Below are 27,497 nucleotides of genomic sequence, written 5' to 3' on the forward strand. Positions count from 1 at the left end.
CCCTCTCAGGTCTTGGCTATTGTGGAGAGGTTGGAGAGCCGGAATTCTTACTGGTTGGTAGGTGATCAAATACTTATGTCATGCAATAAAATGCTAATTAATTACTTAAAAATCATACAATGTGATTTTCTGGATTTTTGTTTTACATTCCATCTCTCACAGTTGAAGTGTACCTATGATAAAAATTACAGACCTCTACATCCTTTGTAAGTAGGAAAACCTGCAAAATCGGCAGTGTATCAAATACTTGTTCTCCCCACTGTATGCAATGGTTCATTAGACCAGTCTAAAACTTTGCACATACACTGCTGCCAACTAGTGGCTAAAAATTGCGCCTGGCCTGGAATAATACATTATGGCCTTTCTTCTGCATTTAAAATAAAAAAAATAAAAAGTTGGGTTTTTTGTATTATCTTTTACCAGATCTAATGTGTTATATTCTCCTACATTAATTTCACATTTCCACAAACTTCCTTTCAAATAGTATCAAGAATATGCATATCCTTGCTTCAGGTCCTGTGCTACAAGGCAGTTAGATTTGCCGAAATTTTTAAAAAAAAGGGTCCGATCCTTAAGAAGACTGAATGAGGTAAGTCTGGATACCAAATACTGAGAAGTGCATAAGAAAGGCGAGCGTAGGAAAGGCGTTAATCTTCTACGTCTGAATTGGCCCGCAAGTCATTAACAGCCTCCTCAAATGAAACTTCCATTGTTACTCTGGCCTTGGTGGAAGCCACATGACCTTTGAGTTTTTCATTTTTAATAAAATAACATTTATTGTGTGCATCTTAAAGATATAGTTAACCCAAATTACAAAATGACACATTGGTTTGTTTACCCTGTAAGCAGTCTATGGACAAGGTATGACAGCAATCCATGCTTTGGTTTAATTTCTTTGTCAATGTTTTCGAATGCTAACATTTTAGCATTTGTTGCACAAATCCCATTCAGCTCATGGCACCGATATTAGCTTTTTGTGCATCATGTTCAAATGCATTGATTTCATGGTGGTACCGTGGTACTGCAGGTGGTCCGCAATTGTTTGAAAGATTTTTTATTTTTCTTTCAAAAATAGTAACAGTTGGGAGTATTAATGGCATTTTAAGCAATTTTACTTTACTATTTACAATGTAAATAGTTTATAATAATAACAAGAATAATTGGCATATCTGTTACATTCACTGAGACAATCGACTCTAAATTTGTCCGGCAAGATATTTTATATGAAACATATCTGCGACTCTGTGATGGTGGTCCTCAAGAGCTTTTGACAGTGATTTGTTGGTCCCCGGAATGGAAAAGGTTGAGAACTGCTGTACTACTGTATGACCCTGGGAATGGGTAGAACACATTCCTCTATTTTCACCTTCTTTCTCTTCTATCTAATCCCTTATTTCTTTCCCTCCCCCCTGAGCCTGAACTGCACACTCACACTCCCACACTGTTAATTATGGATTAAAAGCTACAGCGGGTTGAGAAGTCAAAGCTTGCCTGTCCTGCTCAGCCATTCCCTACCCTTCAACAGTTTTCTCTTACCAACTATCAGTCTATATAGTGTATCTGTTATCAGAATGGGTGAATCTCACCCTTCTTCTTACATCCCTCTTAGTCCCTTGCTCCTAGGTTTGGGGCAGGTCCCAGTCCAAAACAGGGGCAGCAACTATTAGGACTAAATTACATGAAGCCTATGAATTTGCTTGGATTTGTACAAAACAGATTCTAACAAGAGGATTGTAAAAACAAGAGGAACAATTTTAAACTGCTCTGATTTCCCCATCCCCCTTTCTTGGAATACTTTTTATTTTATATTTTCATGCGAAGATACTGTACCTGCTCTATTGCTGAATTTCAATCTCCTCGTCATCTGGATCCCTGCCATTCAAAGACAGAGAACATCGATATGGCACTGTTATAGACAAACTATTCCAGGTCAGCAACACTTCCAATCTATATGATTTTGTTTTATTATGTTTTAGTACTTACTGTTTTTATTTCAATACATTCTAACCTAACTTGTATGCTCTTGTGCTGTCTTATAATGTAATTTACAATGTTTATCATTGTAAAACTATATATACAATTATAGTGTATTTTTCTTTCATTCAAGGCTCATCTGTAAAAGAGACCATGGTCTCAGTATGACTCCCTGATAAAATAAAGGTTCAATAAATATGAATGAATTATTCAGTCAGTGGTTAAAATACTTAAAAAGGACTGAGCTTTTCAGGTAAAATTTTGTGAAATTGTTGTGCCCACCTGCATAGGTGTGTGTTCAGTAGGTGCTAATGTTTTCACTCCACAGAGATGGATCAACATCATCTATTACAGCTGCAGTGATATCAAGATACCTGGATTACACAGTTATATTTCAATTTCAGATTCATAGAGGAATTTGTTTATGATGGATTCAATAATCCTAGAGTCACAGCACATTTTTGTTGTACGATCAGTAAAGGTTTTATCACCAAGAGACTTGGTGCTTTTCATTCTATATTTATCCAGTATTCCTTTCTCATAATGTGTTTCGTATCTCAAATCCTCACAGCTAATGTAATTCACTTGAATGTACTGGATGTCCAGTCATAATTTGATTTAAATACAACTAACATTGGATATGTTTCTGACATAAATTCTGTAAATGGGACCATGAGGCCTGCATCACTTTACAGCTCATGTCATCACTACAGCTACTCTCACCAAAATGCCTGATGTTAAGTTGCCTGGAAAAGTCATGGAGATTCAAAAGTGGTAACTGAAACAGAAAATGCAGAAACCTGTGTCAAGATGGCACAAAGGAAACTTTTGTTGATATGCAAACTCAAACACTAAAGAAATACATTTATAATGGAGATGTATTGGTTTAGTGGTTTAGATGGCTTAAACTTGTACTTGGGCTATAGCAATATTTATGGTAACGCATCAGAGCAAGGGGATAGCCTACTGTAGGCCTCAGTACTTAGCCTATTAGCAGGTTCTTAGCCATTGCCATTATTAACTTTTGATGATAGCCATGTAGCTTAGCTACGGCTTGTACACTGTGTGCTAGCTGTATGTCCTAGCTGCAATGCACAATGCACAATAAACAATAACTTTATTGTTGTACAATCACCCAATTCAGCAACATTTGACTTTAATAGACTAGAGATATTTTGACACTGCTCAGACTTGCTCAGACTTTACTGAGAACCGGTCATGTTTTGTCATGTCAGCAGGGCAGAGTAAAAGATTCACTGAGGACACAGCTGCGGGAAGTAGGGTTGCTGACGGTGATGCATCACCCGTGAAAAAAATCGTAATAAAAAAAAATGGAAAATAAAAATAGTTTTTCACAAAAGTTTTTCACACTGGTCCTTTAATAATCCTGTATTAGCGGCTGATATAGCCATCAACACCAGTGTCTACAGTGGGGAGAACAAGTATTTGATACACTGCCAATTTTGCAGGTTTTCCTACTTACAAAGCATGTAGAGGTCTGTAATTTTTATCATAGGTACACTTCAACTGTAGGAGACTGAATGTAAAACAAAAATCCAGAAAATCACATTGTATGATTTTTAAGTAATTAATTTGCATTTTATTGCATGACATAAGTATTTGATCACCTACCAACCAGTAAGAATTCCGGCTCTCACAGACCTGTTCGTTTTTCTTTAAGAAGCCCTCCTGTTCTCTACCCATTACCTGTATTAACTGCACCTGTTTGAACTTGTTACCTGTATAAAAGACACCTGTCCACACACTCAATCAAACAGACTCCAACCTCTCCACAATAGCTGAGAGCTGTGTAAGGACATCAGGGATAAAATTGTAGACCTGCACAAGGCTGGGATGGGCTACAGGACAATAGGCAAGCAGCTTGGTGAGAAGGCAACAGCTGTTGGCGCAATTATTAGAAAATGGAAGAAGTTCAAGATGACGGTCAATCACCCTCGGTCTGGGGCTCCATGCAAGATCTCACCTCGTGGGGCATCAATGATCATGAGGAAGGTGAGGGATCAGCCCAGAACTACACAGCAGGACCTGGTCAATGTCCTGAAGAGAGCTGGGACCACAGTCTCAAAGAAAACCATTAGTAACACACTACGCCGTCATGGATTAAAATCCTGCAGCGCACGCAAGGTCCCCCTGCTCAAGTCAGTGCATGTCCAAGCCCTTCTGAAGTTTGCCAATGACCATCTGGATGATCCATAGGAGGAATGGGAGAAGGTCATGTGGTCTGATGAGACAAAAATAGAGCTTTTTGGTCTAAACTCCACTCGTCATATTTGGAGGAAGAAGAAGTACAACCCCAAGAACACCATCCCAACCGTGAAGCATGGAGGTGGAAACATCATTCTTTGGGGATGCTTTTCTGCAAAGGGGACAGGACGACTGCACCGCATTGAGGGGAGGATGGATGGGGCCATGTGTCGCGAGATCTTGGCCAACAACCTCCTTCCCTCAGTAAGAGCATTGAAGATGGGTCGTGGCTGGGTCTTCCAGCATGGCAATGACCCGAAACACACAGCCAGGGCAACTAAGGAGTGGCTCTGTGAGAAGCATCTCAAGGTCCTGGAGTGGCCTAGTCAGTCTCCAGACCTGAACCCAATAGAAAGTCTTTGTGGTGAGCAGAAAGTCCGTATTGCCCAATGACAGCCCCAAAACCTGAAGGATCTGGAGAAGGTCTGTATGGAGGAGTGGGCCAAAATCCCTGCTGCAGTGTGTGAAAACCTGGTCAAGAACTACAGGAAACGTAGTTTGCAAACAAAGGTTTCTGTACCAAATATTAATTTCTGCTTTTCTGATGTATCAAATACTTATGTCATGCAATAAAATGCAAAGTAATTACTTAAAAATCATACAATGTGATTTTCTGGATTTTTGTTTTAGATTCCATCTCTCACAGTTGAAGTGCACCAATGATAAAAATTACAGACTTCTACATGCTTTGTAAGTAGGAAAACCTGCAAAATCGGCAGTGTATCAAATACTTGTTCTCCCCACTGTATATGAAAATGTCACATTTAGTACAAAAAAATATATAAAGTAAAAAAATTCTACCTGATGACATCTTCAAAAGTTAAAACGTTTTTAAAACAGTGATTTTCAAAGACTATGCGGTGATGTGGGGAGCAGAAAAGTACCCTACCATTTGCTAGAAACTCGCTGCATTTAAATAAAAAAATGTAATCCAACCCTTTGATGCCACATAGAAGCATTTTTTAGGACCTGTTTTCTTATCTTTTAAACAACAGATAATAGAAACACACTTTTCATATGTACACTGGTTTGGTGCTGGAAATATGGAATATGAGCTTGAAAAGTGGCGGAATTTCCCTTTAAAGAGAGAGGAACAGTAGGCCTTCACTTTTTCTGTTTAACAAATACACTACATGAAAGTAAAACTGATAGTGAACGAGAGTAAAAAGCTTTGGAAAGCCTTAATTGAAATTTTGGACAACAAGGCTAACTCCGCTCCATCATTCATTGAATCAGACGGCTCATTCATCACAAAACACACTGATAACTACTTTAATAATTTTTTCATTGGCAAGGTTAGCAAATTTAGCATGACATACCAGCAACAAACGCCAACACTACACATCCAAGTACAACTGATCAAATTATGAAAGACAAGCATTGTAATTTTGAATTCCGTAATGTGAATGTGGAAAAGGTGCAAAAAATGTTGTTGTCTATCAACAATGACAAACCACCGGGGTATGACAATAATAGGATAATAGCGGAAGATATTGCCACTCCCATTTGCCATATCTTCAATCTAAGCCTACTGGAAAGTGTGTGCCCTCAGGGCTGGAGAAAAGCAAAAGTCATTCCGCTACCCAGGAATATTAAAGACCCCTTTTGAATTTTCATTTTATACATTTAAACTTTATTTAACTAGGGAAGTCAGTTAAGAACAAATTCTTATTTACAATGACGGCCTACCCCAGCCAAACCCTAACCCGGACAGCGCTGGGCCAATTGTGCGCTACCCTATGGGACTCCCAATCACGGCCGATTGTGATACAACGCAGGATCGAACAAGGGTCTATAGTGACACCTCTAGAACTGAGATGCGCCACTCGGGAGCTCAAAGAGCTGACCAATCAGCCTCTTACTAACCCCTTAGTAAACTTTGGGAAAAAATTGTACTTGACCAGATACAATGCTATTTTACAATAAACAAATTGACAACAGACTTTCAGTATGCTTAAAGGGAAGGACATTCAACAAGCACAGCACTTACACAAATGACGAATGATTGGCCAAGAGAAATTTATGATAAAAAGTTTGTGGGAGCTATTTTGTTAGACTTCAATGCGGCTTTTGACATTATCGATCACAGTCTGCTGCTGGAAAAACATATGTATTATGACATTATATCCCCTGCTATATTGTGGATAAATATTTACCTTTTTAACAGAACACAGAGGGTGTTTTCTAATGGAAGCTTCTCCAGCATAATCAAGGTAGAATCAGAAGTTCCCCAGGGCAGCTGTCTAGGCACCTTACTGTTCGGAAAATATTTGGTAAAAGAGGATGATAGCAGTACCGGTTATGTTATGTGTGATGATTGTGAGGTGCCATACATATTCAACAGTCACAAGACGGAACTTCAAATAACCTTATGGCATGTCAAGGAAACTGTAGCCTACAGTTTAGATTGGTTAAATGGAAACTGAAATCTGGAAATTGACTAACCAGAATAACTTATGAATCGACATCCCTGTGTTTTGAGTTTTACAGTTCTGCGCTTGGCCTATATATGAAGGGCCTACATATATCATTTATCTACATATTTCACAGTGAATGCTTTTGTTTATATGTTTTGTGCAAATTAATTGAACATCACCTAATGCATCATAAAAAAATATTGTGCCTATTTAATGCAACCCTTGCTGTTAATAGATCGCAAAGCAGCATACAACTGAACTAAACGTTTGGAACAAGTTCAGTTTCTCATTTATTGCCTAAAAAGGCATATCAAGTGCAAGTTAGCTGTTTAGCTCATATTTGAAGGCTGGGGGCGCATTTAGGACGTCATCTACTGCGGATCGCTAAAATATCCTATTGATTATGATCACACTTCCTCAATTCAAATATAATGGCGACACTATACCAATGATGGTTTGGTATGTTTTAGAAACTTTAGAACCAAGCTCGAGTTGTCAGTGTAGCCTGTTATCGCCTGGATTTGTTGAAATATCTTCACACCTAGAAAAAAAACTTCAGGATTCCTTCATAACTGTCCAATGGTCAAAAAAAAGAAAGAATGAATTACAGGGAGCTGTTTGGAAAACAACGCATGCCGTCTGAATCGTCCTCTAGAATAACATATATTCTGCTGTAATAAATACATAACCAATGTTCTCTACTTTTGTCCTATATTTATATTGTATTTTTATTTTTATCCCAGGCCCTCTTCCCCGCAGGAGGCCTTTTGCCTTTTGGTAGGCCGTCATTGTAAATAAGAATTTGTTCTTAACTGACTTGACTGGTTAAATAAAGGTTAAATACAATAAAAAATAAATAGTAGTCCTGTGAAAATAGGGCTATAGCCTAAATAGTAACTCCTGCAGAATTAAGCAACACTTGCAGTAAAATAATAGACCAAATGTTGGCAACATTTGGATTTGGGAACAGGAGTGGAGAAATATGATTGATTTCTTTCTGCATCTTGAGAGAATGCCATGCTCAGTTAGATACAATCTGTAGAGGTGCTGTCTTCATCATAAAACACAATAAAATCTGATAGCATTTCAACCACATAAAATATGCATCGAAGGTGAACTGAACTCTAATCAGAAACATTTTGGGCCATTTTCACAGCTTTGGACATCTTGCACAGAAAATCTTTTAGTGTTTGCTCCCCAAAAGGTGATAGAAAACTTTACAGATGTCAACAAGATTGAAGCATTAATTCTACCGATCTATTACATTCTGTTGAGCAAGGGTTTAGTTAGTCTTCTAGGCTAGGGCAACATATAATGACAAAAGAGAAGCTACATGTATCTAATTATAGACCCTGGGAATGGGTAGAACACATTCCTCTATTTTCACCTTCTTTCTCTTCTATCTAATCCCTTATTTCTTTCCCTCCCCCCTGAGCCTGAACTGCACACTCACACTCCCACACTGTTAATTATGGATTAAAAGCTAAAGCGGGTTGAGAAGTCAAAGCTTGCCTGTCCTGCTCAGCCCTTCCCTACCCTTCACCTGTTTTCTCTTACCAACTATCAGTCTATATAGTGTATTTGTTATCAGAATGGGTGAATCTCACCCTTCTTCTTACATCCCACTTAGTCCCTTGCTCCTAGGTTTGGGGCAGGTCCCAGTCCAAACTACTAGCAACTACTAGGACTAAATTACACGAAGCCTGTGGGTTCAAGTTTACTAACAAATAGCCTACCAAAATGTAAGAAATTATATACAGAAACATATCTAAACCTGACAAAAAAAAATTGTTCTTCAGTTTTTGACTGTAGACGATAGCACATTTTCTATGCTTGCGGGTTAGGGTTGGGTGCGGGCCTCAGATATTCACTTTATCACATATAGTCAGGTGGTTGCAGATGGGTTATTAGCAATTGGAGACTTGTGCGGATGAACAAACAGTTGACCACCTACTATACAGTGCTATACACGTAAGCTACTACAGCAACTGAAACGACTACAGCACAAGGAGCTGCAGTTAGTTTCAGAATGGGTGGCAAGGAATAAATATTTCAAAAACTAAAAGCTTTGTATTTGGAAGAAATCATTCACTCATCCCTAAACCCCAACTAAATATTGTAATGAATAATGTGGAAATTGAGCAAGTTGAGGTGACGAAACTGCCTGCAGTAACCGTGGACTGTAAACTGTCATGGTCAAAACATGTTGATACAACAGTAGCTAAGATCCAGGAGAAGTCTGTCCATAATAAAGCACTGCTCTGCCTTCTTAACAACACTATCAACAAGGCAGGTCCTACAGGCCCTAGTTTTGTCACACCTGGACTATTGTTCAGTCATGTGGTCAGGTGCCACACAGAGGGACTTAGGAAAATTACAGTTGGCTCAGAACAGGGCAGCACAGCTAGCCCTTAAATGTACATGGAGAGCTAACATTTGTATCAAGACTGCACAAATGTGTCTAATTGGTTAATTAATACATTTTCAAGTTCATAACTCTGCACTCTCCTCAAACAATAGCATGGTGTTCTTTCACTGTAATAGCTTCTGTAAATTGGACAGTGCAGTTAGATTAACAAGAATTTAAGCTTTCTGCCAATATCAGATATGTCTATGTCCTGGGAAATGTTCCTGTTACTTACAACGTCATGCTAATCACATTAGCCTACATTAGCTGAACCGTCCCATGGGGGACCCACCGATCATGTGAAGGTTAGGAAAATTACAGTTTGCTCACAACAGGGCAGCACAGCTGGCCCTTAAATGTGCAAGGAGTGCTAACATTAATAATATGCATGTCAATCTCTCATAGCTCAAAGTGGAGGAGAGATTGACTTCATCACAACTTGTTTTTGTAAGACGAGTTGACAAGCTGAATGCACCGAGCTGTTTAAACTACTAGCTCACAGCTTGGACACCCATGCATACACCACAAGACATGCCACCAGAGGTCTCTTCACAATCCCCCAAAATACACCTTATGGAACAGCGGGGAGTGTGAAGAGACATATACAGGTACAGACACATTCATACACACACTAGCACAAGCACTCTACACACACTTACATTGTAATATTGTTGTACGGTGGTATTATATATTTTGTATTGTAGATTGTATGTAGTGGTGTAATAATGTTATATTATGTAAGGTTTTATATTTTGTTTTATGTGTGATGTAAGTGCCTTAATGTGTTTGGACACTGGCAGCAGCTAATGGGGATCCCTAATAAATACAAATACTACATACACAACACAATTTTAGCAAATAGTACTTTTAGTTTGAAATGAGCACATTTCATTTGAAAACATTTAGTTTGAATGAGCACTTTTCAGACCCGCTTATACCTGGTTCTAACATATATCATTTTTCCTGTTTTTGTCCACATTCTGATTGTGCCCACATTTTCAGACAGGTGTAGGCGATAAAAATACTTATTGTGATCTGACTGTGATCAGATCAACCTGACCACCTCCGGAGGTACTGTATGCAGGCACGCATTCTGTCTGGATAACTTAAAAGTCTAGATGGATCTGGACAGTGACACCAATTAAATCTTCATAATCCCGCCTTCTAAAATGATTGACAAGTGGCATCATTGAATTATGGCATCAATATGTGTTTTAAAATAAATGTTAAAACACATTGATAAAGAATAGCTGTCAAATAATTTGCATACAGGGAGGGACCAGGAAATCTGGTCACAATGCGGACACAGCAGAAGGATATGATGTGTAGACATATTTCTGAAAATGTGGGCACAATCAGAATATGGACAAGATCAAGACAAAAGATGCATGTTAGCACAAGTTATAAATGAGGCTTGTGTTAGAAAGTGAGAGGGAAAGGGTCAAGATGGTGACAATGGACTTCTCTCTCAAATCCAGTTAACTCCATCAGGGTTAAGGGTAAATTCCATTTAAATTCAGGAAATATTTAATTAAAATAAAATAAAATAGAATTGTATTGGTCACATACACATATTTAGCAGATGTTATTGCGGGTGTAGCGAAATGCTTGTAACATTTTGCTACACCCACAATTGAGAAAGGAAACTGAAATTCCAATTTTCCTCTAAGGAATTTCAGTTTACTTCCTGAATGGTCTGGATTTAAGTGGAATTGACCCCAAACCTAAACTCCACAGTTCTATAGACAGGACATGATCTCATAAAAAGTAAGTGATTATCAGATCAAAGTGTATTGATGGTCTTCCTAATCCAGTTATTTCTGAAGTTATTACAGAGTGAGATAGAGGCCACCAGGGAAGGAGAGGCTGACCAAGAGGTCACAGGGGGTGAGTGACTTCAGAGAAAGAGAAAGCGATAGGGACATGGAAGACAGATTACGAGCCACGTTATTTGGCACCGCTCACACCATGGCTAATGGCCCCCACCTGTGTCAGCAGCTAATCTGATTGCCACTTGCATGTCATGGAAGCTGCCTAGGCACAGAGCTGAGCATTGATTCAGCCATGGTTTCAGGGCACCCTGGTCTGAAGAGACAGATGGACTGAGCTCCTCCAACATCACATTACATTCTTATAATGGGGATAGTCTTTGTCAGTCTTGTTTACCAGTGATTTCTCTTACATCATTACTTCATATGTTCATACAGTATTTATGTTGTCCAAAAGTAGTTTAGGGCTCTATTCAATCAGATCCGCTTTAGCTGACATCCGCATAATGGTTGTTTTTGCAGTGTCAGAGGTGGAACTGCGTTGGATTATATAGCCTACCTAAAGCGGGCATTGCCATTGGCTGCACTGAGTCGCATTAACAGAAATCCCACACAGCCTTGTTTGCAAGTTCGAACAACGGAATGTGAGATGTAGAAATCCTAATAGAAATCCCCATTGAGCATAATTATTTATATTTTGCCTACACTTTCTCGTTCTGCAATTCTAACGTGAGTGGGGCGGGTGTGGCTTCCTGACAATGAGAGCCAGAGCAACTGCTCACCGATTTCGGTTCCAACCCAGTTCCACCTCTAACACTGCCAAAACATCTGCCATGCAGGTGTCTGCTATCGCCAGTTAACGCTTGATCTGATTGAATCTAGACCTATAAATGTTATGTAATTAAACTATATTAATGATAATACAATTATTATGGAAACAGTGCCTTTCTGAGCTTCTGATGACATTGTAGCTCACTGACAAAGACAGAGCTTTGTCCTAGAAAATTGAGACAGAAGATAAAATATGCTTCAATATGTCTCATTTTGTTTTCTCTCACTCATATGTTCCATGGAAGCAGTGATGGCTGGGAATCCAGAGGTGACCTTCACAGCTCTGGGCTAATGCCCTACAGAGTGCTAGGGGGCTGAATCCCTTTCGTACACACACACACACTCTTCTGTCACTTCCAACCCTCCATTCCTCATCTGTGGTGTCTGACTCTAGATCGAAGCCCTGTGGGACAATGGCATCTCACAGAAACTCTAGTTTCCTCCTCAACCTCTCCCACCACCCACGATGGACACAAGATCCCTTAATGAGGGAGAGAAGGAGACAAAGAAGGACAGAGGATACAAAAACAATGAACAGTCTGACCCCCGCATCCTCATCTGCGGTGCTACGCTCCAGAAGCTCGTGGGGAAACTGGCTGATGTTACCCCTGCTGATGGCCACCTATCTACCCTGTGAGGCCTGGGGCGCCACTTTCACTGTGGCCATAATTGGTCCCTGGACATGTGACCCTATGTACTCCAAAGCCCTCCCTGACCTGGCTGCCCGCCTGGCCACCGCCCGCCTCAACATGGACCCCTACACTAAGAAAGGCTACTGGTACGACTATACTCTCGTCAACGAGGACTGTAAAACATCCAATGCCCTGGCCCGCTTCTCCTCTCTGGAAGGCTATGGCTCGGCTTTCCTCGGCCCTACTAATCCAGGCTACTGCTCATCGGCTGCTCTGTTTGCGAAAAACTGGAATAAGCCCTTTCTGTCCTGGGGTTGCCTGAAACCAAACATGGAGGATGGACAGTATCCCACCTTTCACAGGCCCCTGCCTCTGTCCTCCCGGGTTCTGTTTTCTGTGCTGCGGTACTTCCGCTGGGCCCATGTGGTCATTGTGACGTCAGAGGATGACCTGTGGGAGGCTACAGGACACGAGCTGGCGGCCTCTCTTATGGCCCTGGGCCTGCCGGTTATCAATGTGGTCACCATGGAGCCGGACAAGGATGGGCCCACAAAGGCCTTGAAAAGGATTCGGGAGTTAGACCGTGTCAGAGGTGTGTATGCGCATTTGTATTTGGTTGTTCATGTGTGTGTTTGTTTACGTGTGTGCGTGCATGCATGCGTGTGTGTGTGTGTGTGAATGTCTGACTTACTGTCATGTATTCCATTACAACACACTGCCATACTGCAATGACTAATAATGGTCTATTCGATTCCCTTCTTCTGTCCTCTACTTCCAACTTTACTACCTTCTTACTTTCCTCATCCTCCATTCTCCCTTCTCTGTCTCTGCAGTGGTCATCATGTGCATGCACTCAGCGTTGATCGGTGGTGAGGCCCAGTATCAGCTCCTAACCTCTGCCTCAAACATGCGTATGATAGACCGTGGCTATGTTTTCATCCCCTATGACACCCTCACATATTCGCTGCCCAAGGGCACAAACCTTCATGCTCTGACCAATGACAGCTTGTTGAGAAAAGCCTACGATGGAGTTCTCACCATCACCATGGATTCTGGTGAGAACACTTTCTATGAAAGCTTCAAAGATGCTCAGGAGAAATTTGAGATTCGCACCAGCACTCCACCAGATCAGGTGAGACATCCCAGAGCACAGCTCCTGAGGCATTCATCTAGTCATCATTCATCATTAGCCACACATGCCATGGACATGCAGTACTGTAGCAAGCACATTTGGTTGCACAACAGTCCTACTGAGTTGTAGTTCTTCAGAAACAGGTACCCTTAAGGTATTTGTACCTCTTAAACATTACAACCAATGTTGTTGAAATGTTTCAGTACTGATGATAATGACTAGTGGTTTGTCAGTGTCTTGGCAATGGTACATTTCTCTATTCCTGTACTCCCTGCTTACCATCATCAAAACTCCCACTGCCAGTCTAAAGAGTCTATAGACAGTCTTCAATAACAGCTGGTCAGATCAATGATTTATACATTGTCACCACTCTTCTCCCCTACCTAGGTGTCTCCATTCTTCGGCACCATCTACAACATGATATATTACATGGCCTATGCAGTAGAGAAGAGTCGCATGGTGGCTGGGCGCTGGGTGGATGGGGAGACCATGCTCCAGAGCGATGGAGGGGTCGACTTTGAGGGCTTCAACCAGCACATCTCATCCGATGAAGATGGGTTGGGGATGCTGGCTCGCTACGTGGTACTGGACTCTGACGGGGGAGACAAACTCTACATGACACACACTCTGGAAGCCCCCCATACCCTTGGCAAATTTGGGGCGGTCAAGTACAATGGGCGCTCCATCCACTTTGCTGGCAGTAGCCCCAGCACAGACTCCCGTTGTTGGTTCAGTCCATACATCACCTGCAGTTGGGGTAGGTGGTCTAGCATTGGGGTCAGTGATGTACCAGTAGCCTATGGTAAAATTAGGTTTGTGTTCCCTCAAACTCTTTCTCTTTATCACTCCCTCTATCCCCCTATCTGCCTTAAGGAATGGACGCAGGTACTATCTTCTTTCTGTTCATCCTGTTCTGTGGGTTGGTTGGAGGTGGAGCTGCCTTTTATATGAAGTAAGTTAAGCTCAAACACAGTGAGGAGTGTGTAAATCAGCTGCCTGTTTTGTCTTCTGTGTTGAACACATGCTTTTGTTTGTAATGAGGTTACTGATGTTTTGTGGTCTTGCCCTTTGTGTCTGTCCAGGAGAGGTGGACAGATTGGAACTATCTTTGGAGGATCAGGGGGAGGAGGAAGGCCCTTAAAAGTAGTCTTGAATCTGGATGACCTCATTTTCATCAATACCCAGACTAGCCAAAAGGTCAGTGTGAGGCCTATGATACCATAAAGGCCCATTTGTGTGTGTGTGAGTTTGTGTCTATTTAAAGTCCCTTATCTTTGATGGACTGTCTATTCTGAAGCCCTTGTAATCTCTCTCTGTAAGTAGAAGCTGAATGAGGACAGTATGATGAACAGTCAGCTGGACGTGAAGACGCCTCGCCACTCAGTGTCGGGACGAAGCTACTTTGGCTCCACCCCTGACAGTTCCAATGTCGCTGTCTTTGAGGTGGGTCACATGTCAATGTGGGGAATCTACTGTAAAACTACTGTAGAACAGAGACAGCAATCCAATATTCAAATGTTTGATGCCCTGCACTTAAGAAATAGTACTAATATGTAACTGGACCAAGTTCATATGTGATGATGCACTCACCCAATGTTGATACTCTTGTCTTCTTGACAAACAGTGATGAACAAAACTATCTCTGGTTAGTGTCCTTGTCCCTAATATTTTGCGTTTTCCAGATTAAAAATTGGCTAAACCTGTACATTCCACTAGGGTGACTGGGTTTGGTTGAAGAAATGTCCCAATGGAAACACTGTGTCAAGTGTCAGTGATGGCACTCAAAGTATTTTCACCAAGGTGAGTGACTGTCTGAGTGAGCCAGTCAAAACAGCAAGACATTGAATCTGTCTGCCACTGCACTGTTCCTCTGTCATAACCTACCTCTCTCTCTGTCCTCTCCCTCTCTCAGCTCAGGGACATGCGGAATGAGAATCTCAACCTGTTCCTTGGCCTGTTCCTCGACTCTGGGATCTTTGGTGTTGTGACAGAGCACTGTACCAGGGGCAGCTTGGAGGACCTTCTCAACAACGAGGACATGCGCCTCGATTGGATGTTCAAGTCCTCCCTGTTGATGGATCTGATCAGGGTAAGGAGGGAAACAACTCTCACGTTCATAGATATGTCTGACTATATCTCTCGCCTCGAGTCTACTCTGTCTCAATCCTTCCTTTCCCTCCCAGGGAATGAAGTATCTGCACAACCGTGATGTCATCCATGGGCGCCTGAAGTCCCGAAACTGTGTGGTGGACGGACGCTTCGTGCTGAAGGTGACTGAGTATGGCTTCAACGAGATCATAACGACCCAGGGTGTCGACTTTGACGAGGGCAGGCCTGATGGTAAGTCCACAAGGACACATACACTAGACTCAACATATCAGAGCCAGCAAATCCTCCTCCTTATCATTTACCAAGTCATTACACGAACAAAAGACACGTGTGTCCGTTTTCCCCCCTGGTCAGGTTATGTGATCACGAAAAACTCATGGCCTTAGTAATGTTCACTCTTATCACCATGATCCTTTTATAGGGCGGCAGGTAGCCTAGTGGTTAGAGCGTTGGACTTGTAACCAAAAGGTTGCAAGATTGAATCCCCAAGCTGACAACGTAAAAAATATATACAAAATAACTGCTCCTGAACAAGGCAGTTAACCCACTGTTCCCAGGCCGTCATTGAAAATAAGAACATGTTCTTAACTGACTTGCCTAGTTAAATAAAGGAAAAATAAATCAAAAATCCAAATGTTTGAAGGAAGGTGAAATACACCAACCCCCTCTTGTCCCCTCCCTCCCTGGTCCACCTTGCAGATCAGCTGTGGACGGCTCCAGAGCTACTGAGGGACTCCAGTTTGATGAAGAGAGGATCGTTCCCAGGGGACGTTTACAGTTTCGCCATCATCATGCAGGAGGTCATCGCCCGCTGTGCTCCCTTCTGCATGCTGGACATGCCTCCCAAGGGTGAGCTCATATCAAACAATACCACCATAACCTCATGTCAGATGTAAAACAAATACAGAAGGATGACCACCATGCCAATATGAACAGTACAATTGTTTGAGATCATAGGAACCACCAAAGGTTTGAAAACACTCAAAACAATGCAACAGAAGTTGTGTGTGTGTGTGTGTGTGTGTGTGTGTGTGTGTGTGTGTGTGTGTGTGTGTGTGTGTGTGTGTGTGTGTGTGTGTGTGTCTGTGCTTGACAGAGATCATCAGTAAGTTGAAATCCCCCCCACCACTGTGTCGGCCTACTGTGTCAGTGGATGAGGCTCCACTAGAGGTGATCCAGGTCATGAAACAGGCCTGGAGCGAGGAGCCAGACAAGAGACCCACTTTCGAGGAGATCTTCAAACAGGTCCTTTACTGTACACAAACATACACAAAGCTACACATATACAGTCAGGTACAAAATTATTGGCACCATTGATAAAGAGCAAAACTACTGCATAAAATAAATAATACAAATACTGAACTATATTGTATGCTAAAAAAATGGGAACATTTTATTATTTTATACTAAAACAATTACTCAGAGAAAGATTTTGTTTAACAAGTAATATTTTTTTTCTCAAAAAGATAGGGGTCAAAATGATTGGCACCCCTGTTTTCAATACCTTTCAATACCTCACCGTGCGAGTATAACAGCACTGAGCTTTTATCCCAAAAATTATATGAGATTGGGAGGGAGTATGGACCATTCAGAATCTTTACAGATCCTTGATATTCTTTGTATCCGCTTATGGGCGGCCCTCTAAATTCAACCACAGATTTTCAGTGGGGTTCAAGTCCAGAGACAGATGACCATTGCAAAATGTAGATTTTTGTGGTCAACTAACTATTTCTTTGTGTATTTTGATGTGTGGTTTTGGTTATTGTCTTGCTGGAAGGTCCACTTGCAGCCAAGTTTCAGCCTCCTGGCAGAGGCAACCAGTGCTGTTTTGGCTAAAATGCCCTGGTACAGGGTCAAGTTCATGATGCCATTGACCCCAGGACCAGTGAAAGCAAAATAGCCCCATAACATCAAAGATCCACCACCATATTTTACATTAGATGTGGGGTTCTTTTCTGCTTATGCATCCTTATTTTGACGCCAAACCCACCACTGTTGTGTGTGGCCAAATAGCTCTATTTTCATGTCATCCAACAAATACAAACCTCTGGAGTTTGCTAAACGGCATTGGAACCGGTGCAATAAGAGCTCTTTGGCCATGCACACCAGTAGTGGATTTGACATTGAAATAAGGATGCATAAGCAGAAAAGAATCCCATACCTACTGTAAAATATGGTGGTGGATCTTCGCAAGGTGAGGTATTGATAGGTTTTGAAAACAGGGGTGCCAATAATATTTTTTTGCGAAAAATATTATTGTTAAACAAACATTTTTGAGTATATAATGTATCTCAGTATTTGTATTATTTATTTTATACAGGAACTCAAAACAACATGCTTTTTGTGACCAACTTTTTATTTAGGTTTGTCATAAAAAGATATTGTGGGGGTGCGGGAGTTACAGGTACAAAAAAAAACATCAAAGAAATGCATATAAAGATAACCCAAACCCATCCCCCCTCAGTCCCCATCCACCTGCCCGCATCCTCCCTCCCCATCCGGAACCTGTGCCTCCTAACAGGAACTCAAAATGACACGCTTTTGTGAACCATATTACAGTAATATGTAACACACTTCACCCCCCCTCACTGCATGCTGTATGTTTTCCCTTCCATCCCTTAGTTCAAGAGTATAACCAAGGGAAAGAAGACCAACATCATAGACTCCATGCTGCGTATGTTGGAGCAGTACTCCACTAACCTTGAGGACCTGATCAGGGAGAGGACAGAGGAGCTGGAGGTGGAGAGGAAGAAGACTGATAACCTTCTGGCCCAGATGTTGCCGAGGTCAGTGCCCCTCCCCTCTCCTGACACTTCAAATTAAAAGCTGCACATGTTAATTTGCAACATCACATTTTTTTTTTTTTACTGTATTGAGAATATATTGTTTTCATCCATTGGTTGCTTGTCATTTATTCTCTACCTACACTCCTAACCTCCATCCACATCTGCATCCCTCTATCCACTCCTTTCTGTTGTCTAACCCAATAGGTCTGTGTGCCTGGCCCTGAAGACGGGCAAGCCTGTGAGACCAGAGCACTTCTCTGAGGTCACTCTGTACTTCAGTGACATTGTGGGCTTCACCACCATCTCTGCACTCAGCGAGCCCATTGAGGTGGTAGACTTACTCAATGATCTCTACACACTCTTTGATGCCATCATCGGGCAGCATGATGTCTACAAGGTGAGTATCCTGTCCTGCTGCAAGATAGTTGTGTCCAATATTAGTGATGCAATGGAAGCTTGTTCTAGTTTCAATACAAATCCTGGAAGTAAATGGGTGCATTTCTTAGTGTGTACGAGTTTGTGTCACTGACTCCTTTCTACGTGATTAAAAAAATAATCATCACAATTGGGACATTAAAGATATTTCATTTATTTTATTGAACCTTTATTTTATCAGGGAGTCATACTGAGACCAAGGTGTCATTTACAGATGAGCCCTGATTTACATCAATTATAGAAAATACACTCATCAAAAGATGAGTACAAAATGCAACCAGAAAGAAAAACACGGTCATAACAAACTAACACATTCATCAGTAATAAGGTCCTCAATCAGCTTTCTGAATCGCCCTAGAGGCACCAGAACATCACATTCATCAGTAATAAGGTCCTCAATCAGCTTTCTGAATCGCCCTAGAGGCACCAGAACATCACATTCATCAGAAATAAGGTCCTCAATCAGCTTTCTGAATCGCCCTAGAGGCACCAAAACATCACATTTAAGGACATTTTGAAGATTGTTTCACAAATAAGATAAAAAAAGCTGATGTCCCTAACTCAGTAGAGACCAAAGGACTTTTTGTAAAAAGGCTTTAGAAATGAAAACATAAGAATGTATCAACCTATGTGACAACAGAGGGACAACCAACTTTCTGGTAGAGAATGCAGTGATGAGTACTAATAATAAATAATTAAGTGCAGTGGACTATGATAAACTGCATCTAATGGGTTTAATGAAGTGCAGTGGACTATGATAAACTGCATCTAATGGGTTTAATGAAGTGCAGTGGACTATGATAAACTGCATCTAATGGGTTTAATGAAGTGCAGTGGACTATGATAAACTGCATCTAATGGGTTTAATGAAGTGCAGTGGACTATGATAAACTGCATCTAATGGGTTTAATGAAGTGCAGTGGACTATGATAAACTGCATCTAATGGGTTTAATGAAGTGCAGTGGACTTTGATAAACTGCATCTAATGGGTTTAATGAAGTGCAGTGGACTATGATAAACTGCATCTAATGGGTTTAATGAAGTGCAGTGGACTATGATAAACTGCATCTAATGGGTTTAATGAAGTGCAGTGGACTTTGATAAACTGCATCTAATGGGTTTAATGAAGTGCAGTGGACTATGATAAACTGCATCTAATGGGTTTAATGAAGTGCAGTGGACTATGATAAACTGCATCTAATGGGTTTAATGAAGTGCAGTGGACTATGATAAACTGCATCTAATGGGTTTAATGAAGTGCAGTGGACTATGATAAACTGCATCTAATGGGTTTAATGAAGTGCAGTGGACTATGATAAACTGCATCTAATGGGTTTAATGAAGTGCAGTGGACTATGATAAACTGCATCTAATGGGTTTAATGAAGTGCAGTGGACTATGATAAACTGCATCTAATGGGTTTAATGAAGTGCAGTGGACTTTGATAAACTGCATCTAATGGGTTTAATGAAGCGGCAGCTGCGTTCATATAGATGATGTCGCTATAGTCTAGGACAGATAGGAACATCAAACTGAATGATCTGCTTTCTACTATTTAGCGAGAGTCAGGACCTATTTCAACTATTATTATTATGATACTATTATATTGATATATAATAATGATTGATTGTGTGTACTTCAGGTGGAGACCATCGGAGATGCGTACATGGTAGCCTCTGGAGTTCCAAACCGGAACGGTAGACGCCACGCAGCTGAGATGTCCAACATGTCCCTGGACATTCTCCACTGTATTGGAACCTTCAAGATGAGGCACATGCCTGACGTCAAGGTCAAGATTCGTATCGGCCTGCACTCTGGTGGGTGACCCATCTCAAATTATTTGTCATAATGATATCCTCTGAATCAGTGTTCATAATGTAGACAGATTGACTGTCCTTTTCTTTGAAGCCATAATTCTTCATTTGTTTTTCAGCCAAACGGTAACCCCACTACTTAGTTTTCTAAAAATCTGGGTGATAATATAATAATAATAATAATACATGCCATTTCATGCTTACATGAGGCTGAAGAAATGTTACTCTCAAATTCATAGATGGAGCTATGGATAAAATGACTGGCAATCCATGAGGTCAACTGCTATAGATTGCAGTTCATGCCTGAGCAACCAAGTCAACAGATGAATTGTAAAATTCAATACATAAGCAATCTACACTTTTGCTACATCATATTGAAAATTAATTGAGAATGAGTACATTCATTCAATCCTTGTATTGGAATTCTCTGGAACATGGCATTAACGTCAGAGTATTGGTCAAAAGTGTATTTTTACCTGATCCCCGTCTAGAACGTATTCCTGGAACTGTGAAATGTCCTCCACTTAGCCCTGTCATCCTATTAGTCTTCACTGCCTAATGCTTTCTCGTTACTCTACCCTACCAATTCATATGGAATGTTTTACACATTTCTAGCAACACAGAGGTGGCTACTTTTAAGTATGAAAAAGGACAACTCAGAAATAACACAATGGCATAAAATACAAATATTCTGATGTCTCTTCTAAAGATTGAAAGGATATTCTGCAATCAAACTGATCAAATGAAGTTCATTTGCTATTTCTTTGCTCCAGAGACTTTTGTGAGACATATTGTAGGCTCTTTGAATAAGTCATGAATCACAAGTTATATATCAGGAATTATGTTGCTTCTGATCTTCATTATTTTATTTAACCTTTATTTAACTAGGCAAGTCAGTTAAGAACAACTTCTTATTTACAATGACGGCCTATCAAAAGGCAAAAGGCCTCCTGCGGGGACGGGGGCTGGGAGAAAAATAGAAAAATAGGACAAAACACACCACGACAAAAGAGACACCACAACACTACATAAAGAGAGACATAAAACAACAACAAAGCATGGCAGCAATACAACATGACACCAACATGTCAGCATGTGTATCATCTGCGTTTGTGTCTGTGTCTATCAGGCCCTGTGGTGGCAGGTGTGGTGGGTCTGACGATGCCTCGGTACTGTCTGTTCGGAGACACTGTCAACACAGCCTCTCGAATGGAGTCCACAGGGTTGTGTGAGTACCTCGCATTCGTTCTTTGGCCAGTCACCAGTGAAATCACGCTGTGTGAGGCCACTAAGGATAGGGACAGGTGTATGGCAGTTTGTGTGCCTGCAACACTAAAGAGGTTTATTATAAGCAGTCCTGACTAATCCTTTAAGACTATCAGTGGAATTAGTGGGCAAATTCAGGGTTTAAAGGCCCAGTGCCATTAACAACATGATTTTTCTGTGTTTTATATATTCTTACTCACCATGAGACCTTCAGTTTCTTGGCAATTTCTCACATGGAATAGCCTTCATTTCTCAGAACAAGTATAGACTGACGAATTTCAGAAGAAAGTTATTCGTTTCTGGCCATTTTGAGCCTGTCATCGAACCCACAAATGATGATGCTCCGGATGCTCAACTAGTCTAAGAAGGCCAGTTGTATTGCTTCTTTAATCAGAACAACAGTTTTGTGCATAATTGCATAACATAATTGCATAACATAGTTGCAAAATGGTTTTCTAATGATCAATTAGCCTTTTAAAATGATAAACTTGGATTAGCTAACACAACGTGCCATTGGAACACAGGAGTGATGGTTGCTGATAATGGGCCTCTGTATGCCTATGTAGATATTCCATTAAAAATCTGCCGTTTCCAAGTACAATAGTAATTTACAAAATTAACAATGTCTACACTGTATTTCTGATGCATTTGATGTTATTTTAATGGACGAAAAATGTGATTTTCTTTGAAAAACAAAGACATTTCTAAGTGACCCCAAACTTTTGAACGGTAGTGTATATCTAGGGTATTTCTAGAGGTAAGGGGCAACCAGTATAGTAGCTATAGTAAGTAATTACTATTGTAGGTGGCAAAAGAGAACAGTACATCTCACATCTACTCCCACCAAGTGGCCATAGATATGAATTGCTGCACAAAGAGTGTATGGACTCGGTCAAAAATGTTCTTGTGAATATATGGGCTCAAACACAATAGATTACCTTGTGTTGCTCTACGCTAAATCAGTATATGGTCATCCATATAAATGAATCAAAGTCTAAATATATGTAGGATATGTGAATGCTGTATGAGTTCATAATGTTGATACTCTTTAGACAAATAACTAATGGTAATTGTTTACATTGAATTTGTTCTGTGTTTGAGTACTTGAAGTCTAATGCTGCCTTTGTGGTTGCTATTGTTGTTTATTATCCCAGCTTACAGAATCCATGTCAACCAGAGCACAGTCGATATCCTGCATGAACTAAAAATGGGCTACAAAGTAGACACCAGGGGCATGACAGAGCTGAAGGTAAATAAACACACACACACACACACACACACACACACACACACACACACACACACACACAGAGAGAGAGAGAGAGAGAGACAAGACAGAAAGATCCAAATTAATCTAACTCACTACTTATTCTGTTATTCCCTATTTCTATTTCAGGGGAAGGGAGTTGAAAACACTTACTGGTTGGCTGGGAGAGCTGGGTTTGACAAGGTTCTGCCCATACCGCCTGACCTTACTCCAGGGTAAGATTTAACATGCCTTCCTGCTCTATTTACATTGTGCTTTATGTTTGCCCTAACTATACTGTCATTGACTCTCAGTCCTGCTGGGTCCTTTTGCCAGCCCCCTTGTCAGTAATACTTATGCAACCCTGTTTGTATCAAAACAGTTGATTTTCATCTAGCTAAGTCACTGTGGATATAGAGGATAAGATGTCAGAAAATAATTTAGAAAAAACTGATAATGTGCTGACCCATTTGTCAGATTGCGTGGTTGGAACTAACAGTTTTCTAAATCATAATTTCTCATTCTATTTCTATGTGCTGCTGACATGACCATTGTGTCGTGCTTCAGTTCACACGCTGACCCAAATGTACAATTCCTCATCTACCACCTGTTTAATCCATGTTTAATTAATCCGTGTCTCCCACTGCACTACATAATGTGTGATGAACGCTCTGCCTGGTAGGCAGCAAACATTGCTGTAGTGTTTCAACACATTACCCTGGTGGTTGCCTCATTTAGCCCTGTCCACATTTTATAACTGTGTTAAGAGTTCAAACTGAGACACGGTTGTCACCAGGGGTTGCTGAAAACAGTTGTCATTGTGGACAGGGCTTTTGTTGCTTCATATGCTGGGATATTATGAGTGCTCAGTGTGCACTACCAATCGAATAAGCCTTCTTTCTTTGACTTTCCTCAGGGCAAGTAACCATGGCATCAGTTTGGAGGAGATTCCTCCAGATAGAAAACAAAAATTCCTTGACCGGCAGGCGAGGAATAAGTAGCCTGTAAGGTACGCCTGGTTTCCTGTCAAATTCTAGATTTACAATGACTTTATTTCCCCAAATGGTTTGTAATGTGAGTGATGTCAATTCAGGTACATACAAATCCATTGTTCTGCATTTACGATATCCTTTTAATTGATAATATATAAGATTATTTTCCACAGATAGTGTGGCCCAGTCCTCCACCTACCTGTTGGAGTGAAAGACCAGAGAGGTGAATAGAGCAGGTTGGTAGAGAGGAGAGGATGGGTTAGGGGTGCGTCTGACAGACAGTCTGTCGCATCCCCCCATGTGTCCTGTCAAGAGTGCTGATCCACATTGCACAAATAAGCCAAAGTTGGAGAGACACTGTCTGTCTTCAACACATTACATTTGTTGCACAGAGCAAAGATATGTTTAAACAAGAGTTTATTAAATGTACTGTAGAGCATATGTGGGAAACAGGAGGGATAAATAAAGGGATATTACAATCATGCACCAAAATACCAAATACACTACAAAAGTATGTGGACACCCATTCAAATTTGTGGATTTGGCTATTTCAGACACACCCGTTGCTGACAGGTGTATAAAATTGCGCACACAGCCATGAAATCTCTATAGAAAAACATTGGCAGTGGAATGGCCCATACTGAAGAGCTCAGTGACTTTCAACGTGGCACCATCATAGGGTGCCACTTTTCCATCAAGTCAGTTCTTGATTTTCTGCCCTGCTAAAACTGCCCCGGTCAACTGTAAGTGCTGTTATTGAGAACTGGAAATGTCTAGGAGCAACAACAGTTTAGCTGCGAAGTGGTAGACAACACAAGCTCACAGAACGGGACTGCCGAGTGCTGAAGTGCTTAGAGTGTAAAAATTGTCTGTCCTCGGTTGCAACACTCACTACAGAGTTCCAAACTGCCTCTAGAAGCACCGTAAGCACAATAACTGTTCATCAGGAGGTTCATGAAATTGGTTTCCATGGCCTAGCAGCCGCACACAAGCCTAAGATCACCATGCGCAAAACCAAGCGGCGGCTGGAGTGGTGTAAAGCTCGCAACCATTGACCTCTGGAGCAGTGGAAAAGTGTTTTCTGGAGTGAGGAATCATGCTTCAACATCTGGCAGTCCGACGGACTAATCTGCGTTTGGCGGATGCCAGGAGAATGCTACCTGCCCGAATTCATAGTGCCAACTGTAAAGTTTGGTGGAGGAGGAATAATGGTCTGGGGCTGTTTTTCATGGTTTGGGCTAGGCCCCTTAGTTCCAGTGAAGGGAAATCTTATTGCCACACCATACAATGACATTGTAGACGATTATATGCTTTTAACTTTGTGGCAACAGTTTGGGGAAGGCCCTTTCCTGTTTCATCATGACAATGCCCCTGTGCACAAAGTGAAGTTCAGTGAGATCGATGTTGAAGAACTTGACTGAGCTGCACAGAACCCTGACCTCAACCTCATCGAACACCTTTGGGATGAATTGGAACATCAACTGCGAGCCGGTCCTAATCACCAAACATCAGTGCCCGACCTCACTAATGCTCTTGTGGCTGAATGGAAACAAGTTCCCGCAGCAATGTTTCAAGATTTAGTGGGAAGCCTTCCCAGAAGAGTGGAGGCTGTTATAGCAGCGAAGGGGGGACCAACTCCATATTAATGCCCATGATTTTGGAATGAGATGTTCGACGAGCAGGTGTCCACATACTTTTAGCCATGTAGTGTCAATTGATGTACTGTAGGAGTCTCTGTAGAATGAAAACATCACAGGACAAACATGGGAAGAGACGGACTTCTTGAAAAAAACGTTAAATGTCCATTATATCGTGTACAATATACTGTATTTATCTCTACTTTGCTTTATAGAAATATTGGACAGATTTCATTTTAAACACCCCAACGGTGAATGAAAAGTATTCATACTCAACTATATGACATGCGTATATTAAAATGTAGCATGCACTGTAATGTATCTAACCTGTTATATTTAAGTTTGGTAACGTCGTCTCTCACAATAATACAGTACATCGATCTTAGAAGTTTTTTTTTTACAGATATAAGGTAGACTGTTAAAGAATTTGGTCCAAGGCGTTCTCGTTTTTTTATTTTCTTATTGTCCTGCTTCAGTAATTAACGCCTTCTATTTGTTTGAAAGATAATTTAGAAAATTCAATCCATTAGAAAATATTAATTCATATTTTTTTCACAAATTTACCAGTTGGGACATTAATTGAATAATTTTCAAATCAAGTAAATATGTTGCAAAATCACTGTTCCCAGAAATTAAGCTTCACTTCAACAGATTATTAATAAACGTTGACTCATAGATCTAAACTCTTATCTATTGAGACAGAACCATCTATCTGCTCTTCTCTATCTTTCTGAAATCATGCTTTATTCATGTTTTCACTGTATTTTGTTATTCAACCAAATCCAGGTATGTATGTATAGACACATTTTGTTTTATGGTATTTATATATCAGTACTGTTTTATGGTATTTATATAACAGTAATGTTTTATGGTATTTATATAACAGTACTGTTTTATGGTATTTATATAACCGTATATCCCAATTTTATTTTTTAAAGAACTGTACATTTGTTTTAACATTAAGTGATATGCATTTTCTTACAACAATGACATTGAATGAGCAATGGGATTAATAAATGTTCCAATGGGATGAAAAATATGTAAACCCACATTATAAAATGATAAGGTCACAATCTCAATTCTTACAGGGTCATGTCATTCAAGCTATTTTCTGCTACATATATTGGTTCAAATAGTACAAAATGCAAGGGAATAATAATGGCTGCAGTCATTTTTAGTTTATTTCTACATATGCTACAATACACCTTGGAGTCATAGGGGACTGCTTACAAATCAAGAGCAGAGACTGGAATACACAGTAGCTTGTACTGCACATGGTTCCTAATAGGAAGTGATGTATTCAAAGGATGAGCTACACGTATTTGGTCTGAAAGATATAGACTGTCTATCAAACCCAAATAGCAATGTTTTATTTGGTATCATGATAACTCAATTGTAAATCTTGCGGTGTGGTCTCATTGTGTGTGCTTGTGTAAATAAATAATGGTTTTAGTGATGTCTGAATGTACTTCTTATTTTTTGTTGTTGCATACAACACTTTTACATACAACAACACGTAACACGATCTCATTACCAACTGCACATGTAAACATGGCCGGAAATCCTTGACCTTTGGCTGATGGTTTTAGAATTTTGAGAAAATCTTAATGTTGAATTGATGGTTCACAGTATTGTGAATGACTTCATACAGTAAAGGTAAAATACTTTAAGTTGTCATGACATGATCAGTGATTATCTTTTCTATATTCTCTGCATGAAACATACATCATTTTAGCTGAATGTCAAAATCCTGGCTTGTTTAAGAAAAGGCATTCCTTGTGAAA

At 40.5% G+C, this 27,497-nt stretch overlaps 1 protein-coding gene across 1 annotated transcript; it reads left to right on the forward strand.

Moving 5' to 3' along the window:
- Positions 1–1,639: 1,639 nt before the first annotated feature.
- On the forward strand, positions 1,640–27,173 carry LOC110537393 (retinal guanylyl cyclase 2-like). The gene is made up of 20 exons (XM_021623409.3): positions 1,640–1,929; positions 11,912–12,887; positions 13,129–13,427; positions 13,815–14,184; positions 14,301–14,379; positions 14,510–14,624; positions 14,751–14,870; positions 15,144–15,227; positions 15,340–15,516; positions 15,611–15,767; positions 16,236–16,385; positions 16,633–16,781; positions 18,159–18,322; positions 18,527–18,719; positions 20,401–20,575; positions 21,702–21,800; positions 22,993–23,087; positions 23,235–23,320; positions 24,001–24,093; positions 24,250–27,173. Exons 2-19 carry the CDS (start codon positions 12,077–12,079, stop codon positions 24,083–24,085), a joined length of 3,408 nt encoding a protein of 1,135 aa, XP_021479084.3. The 5' UTR covers positions 1,640–1,929; positions 11,912–12,076; the 3' UTR covers positions 24,086–24,093; positions 24,250–27,173.
- Positions 27,174–27,497: the final 324 nt, after the last annotated feature.

The sequence above is a fragment of the Oncorhynchus mykiss genome, chromosome 12 (assembly GCF_057628025.1).
Source record: "Oncorhynchus mykiss isolate SJ-2025 chromosome 12, ASM5762802v1, whole genome shotgun sequence".
In the NCBI taxonomy this organism is placed as follows: Eukaryota; Metazoa; Chordata; class Actinopteri; order Salmoniformes; family Salmonidae; genus Oncorhynchus; species Oncorhynchus mykiss.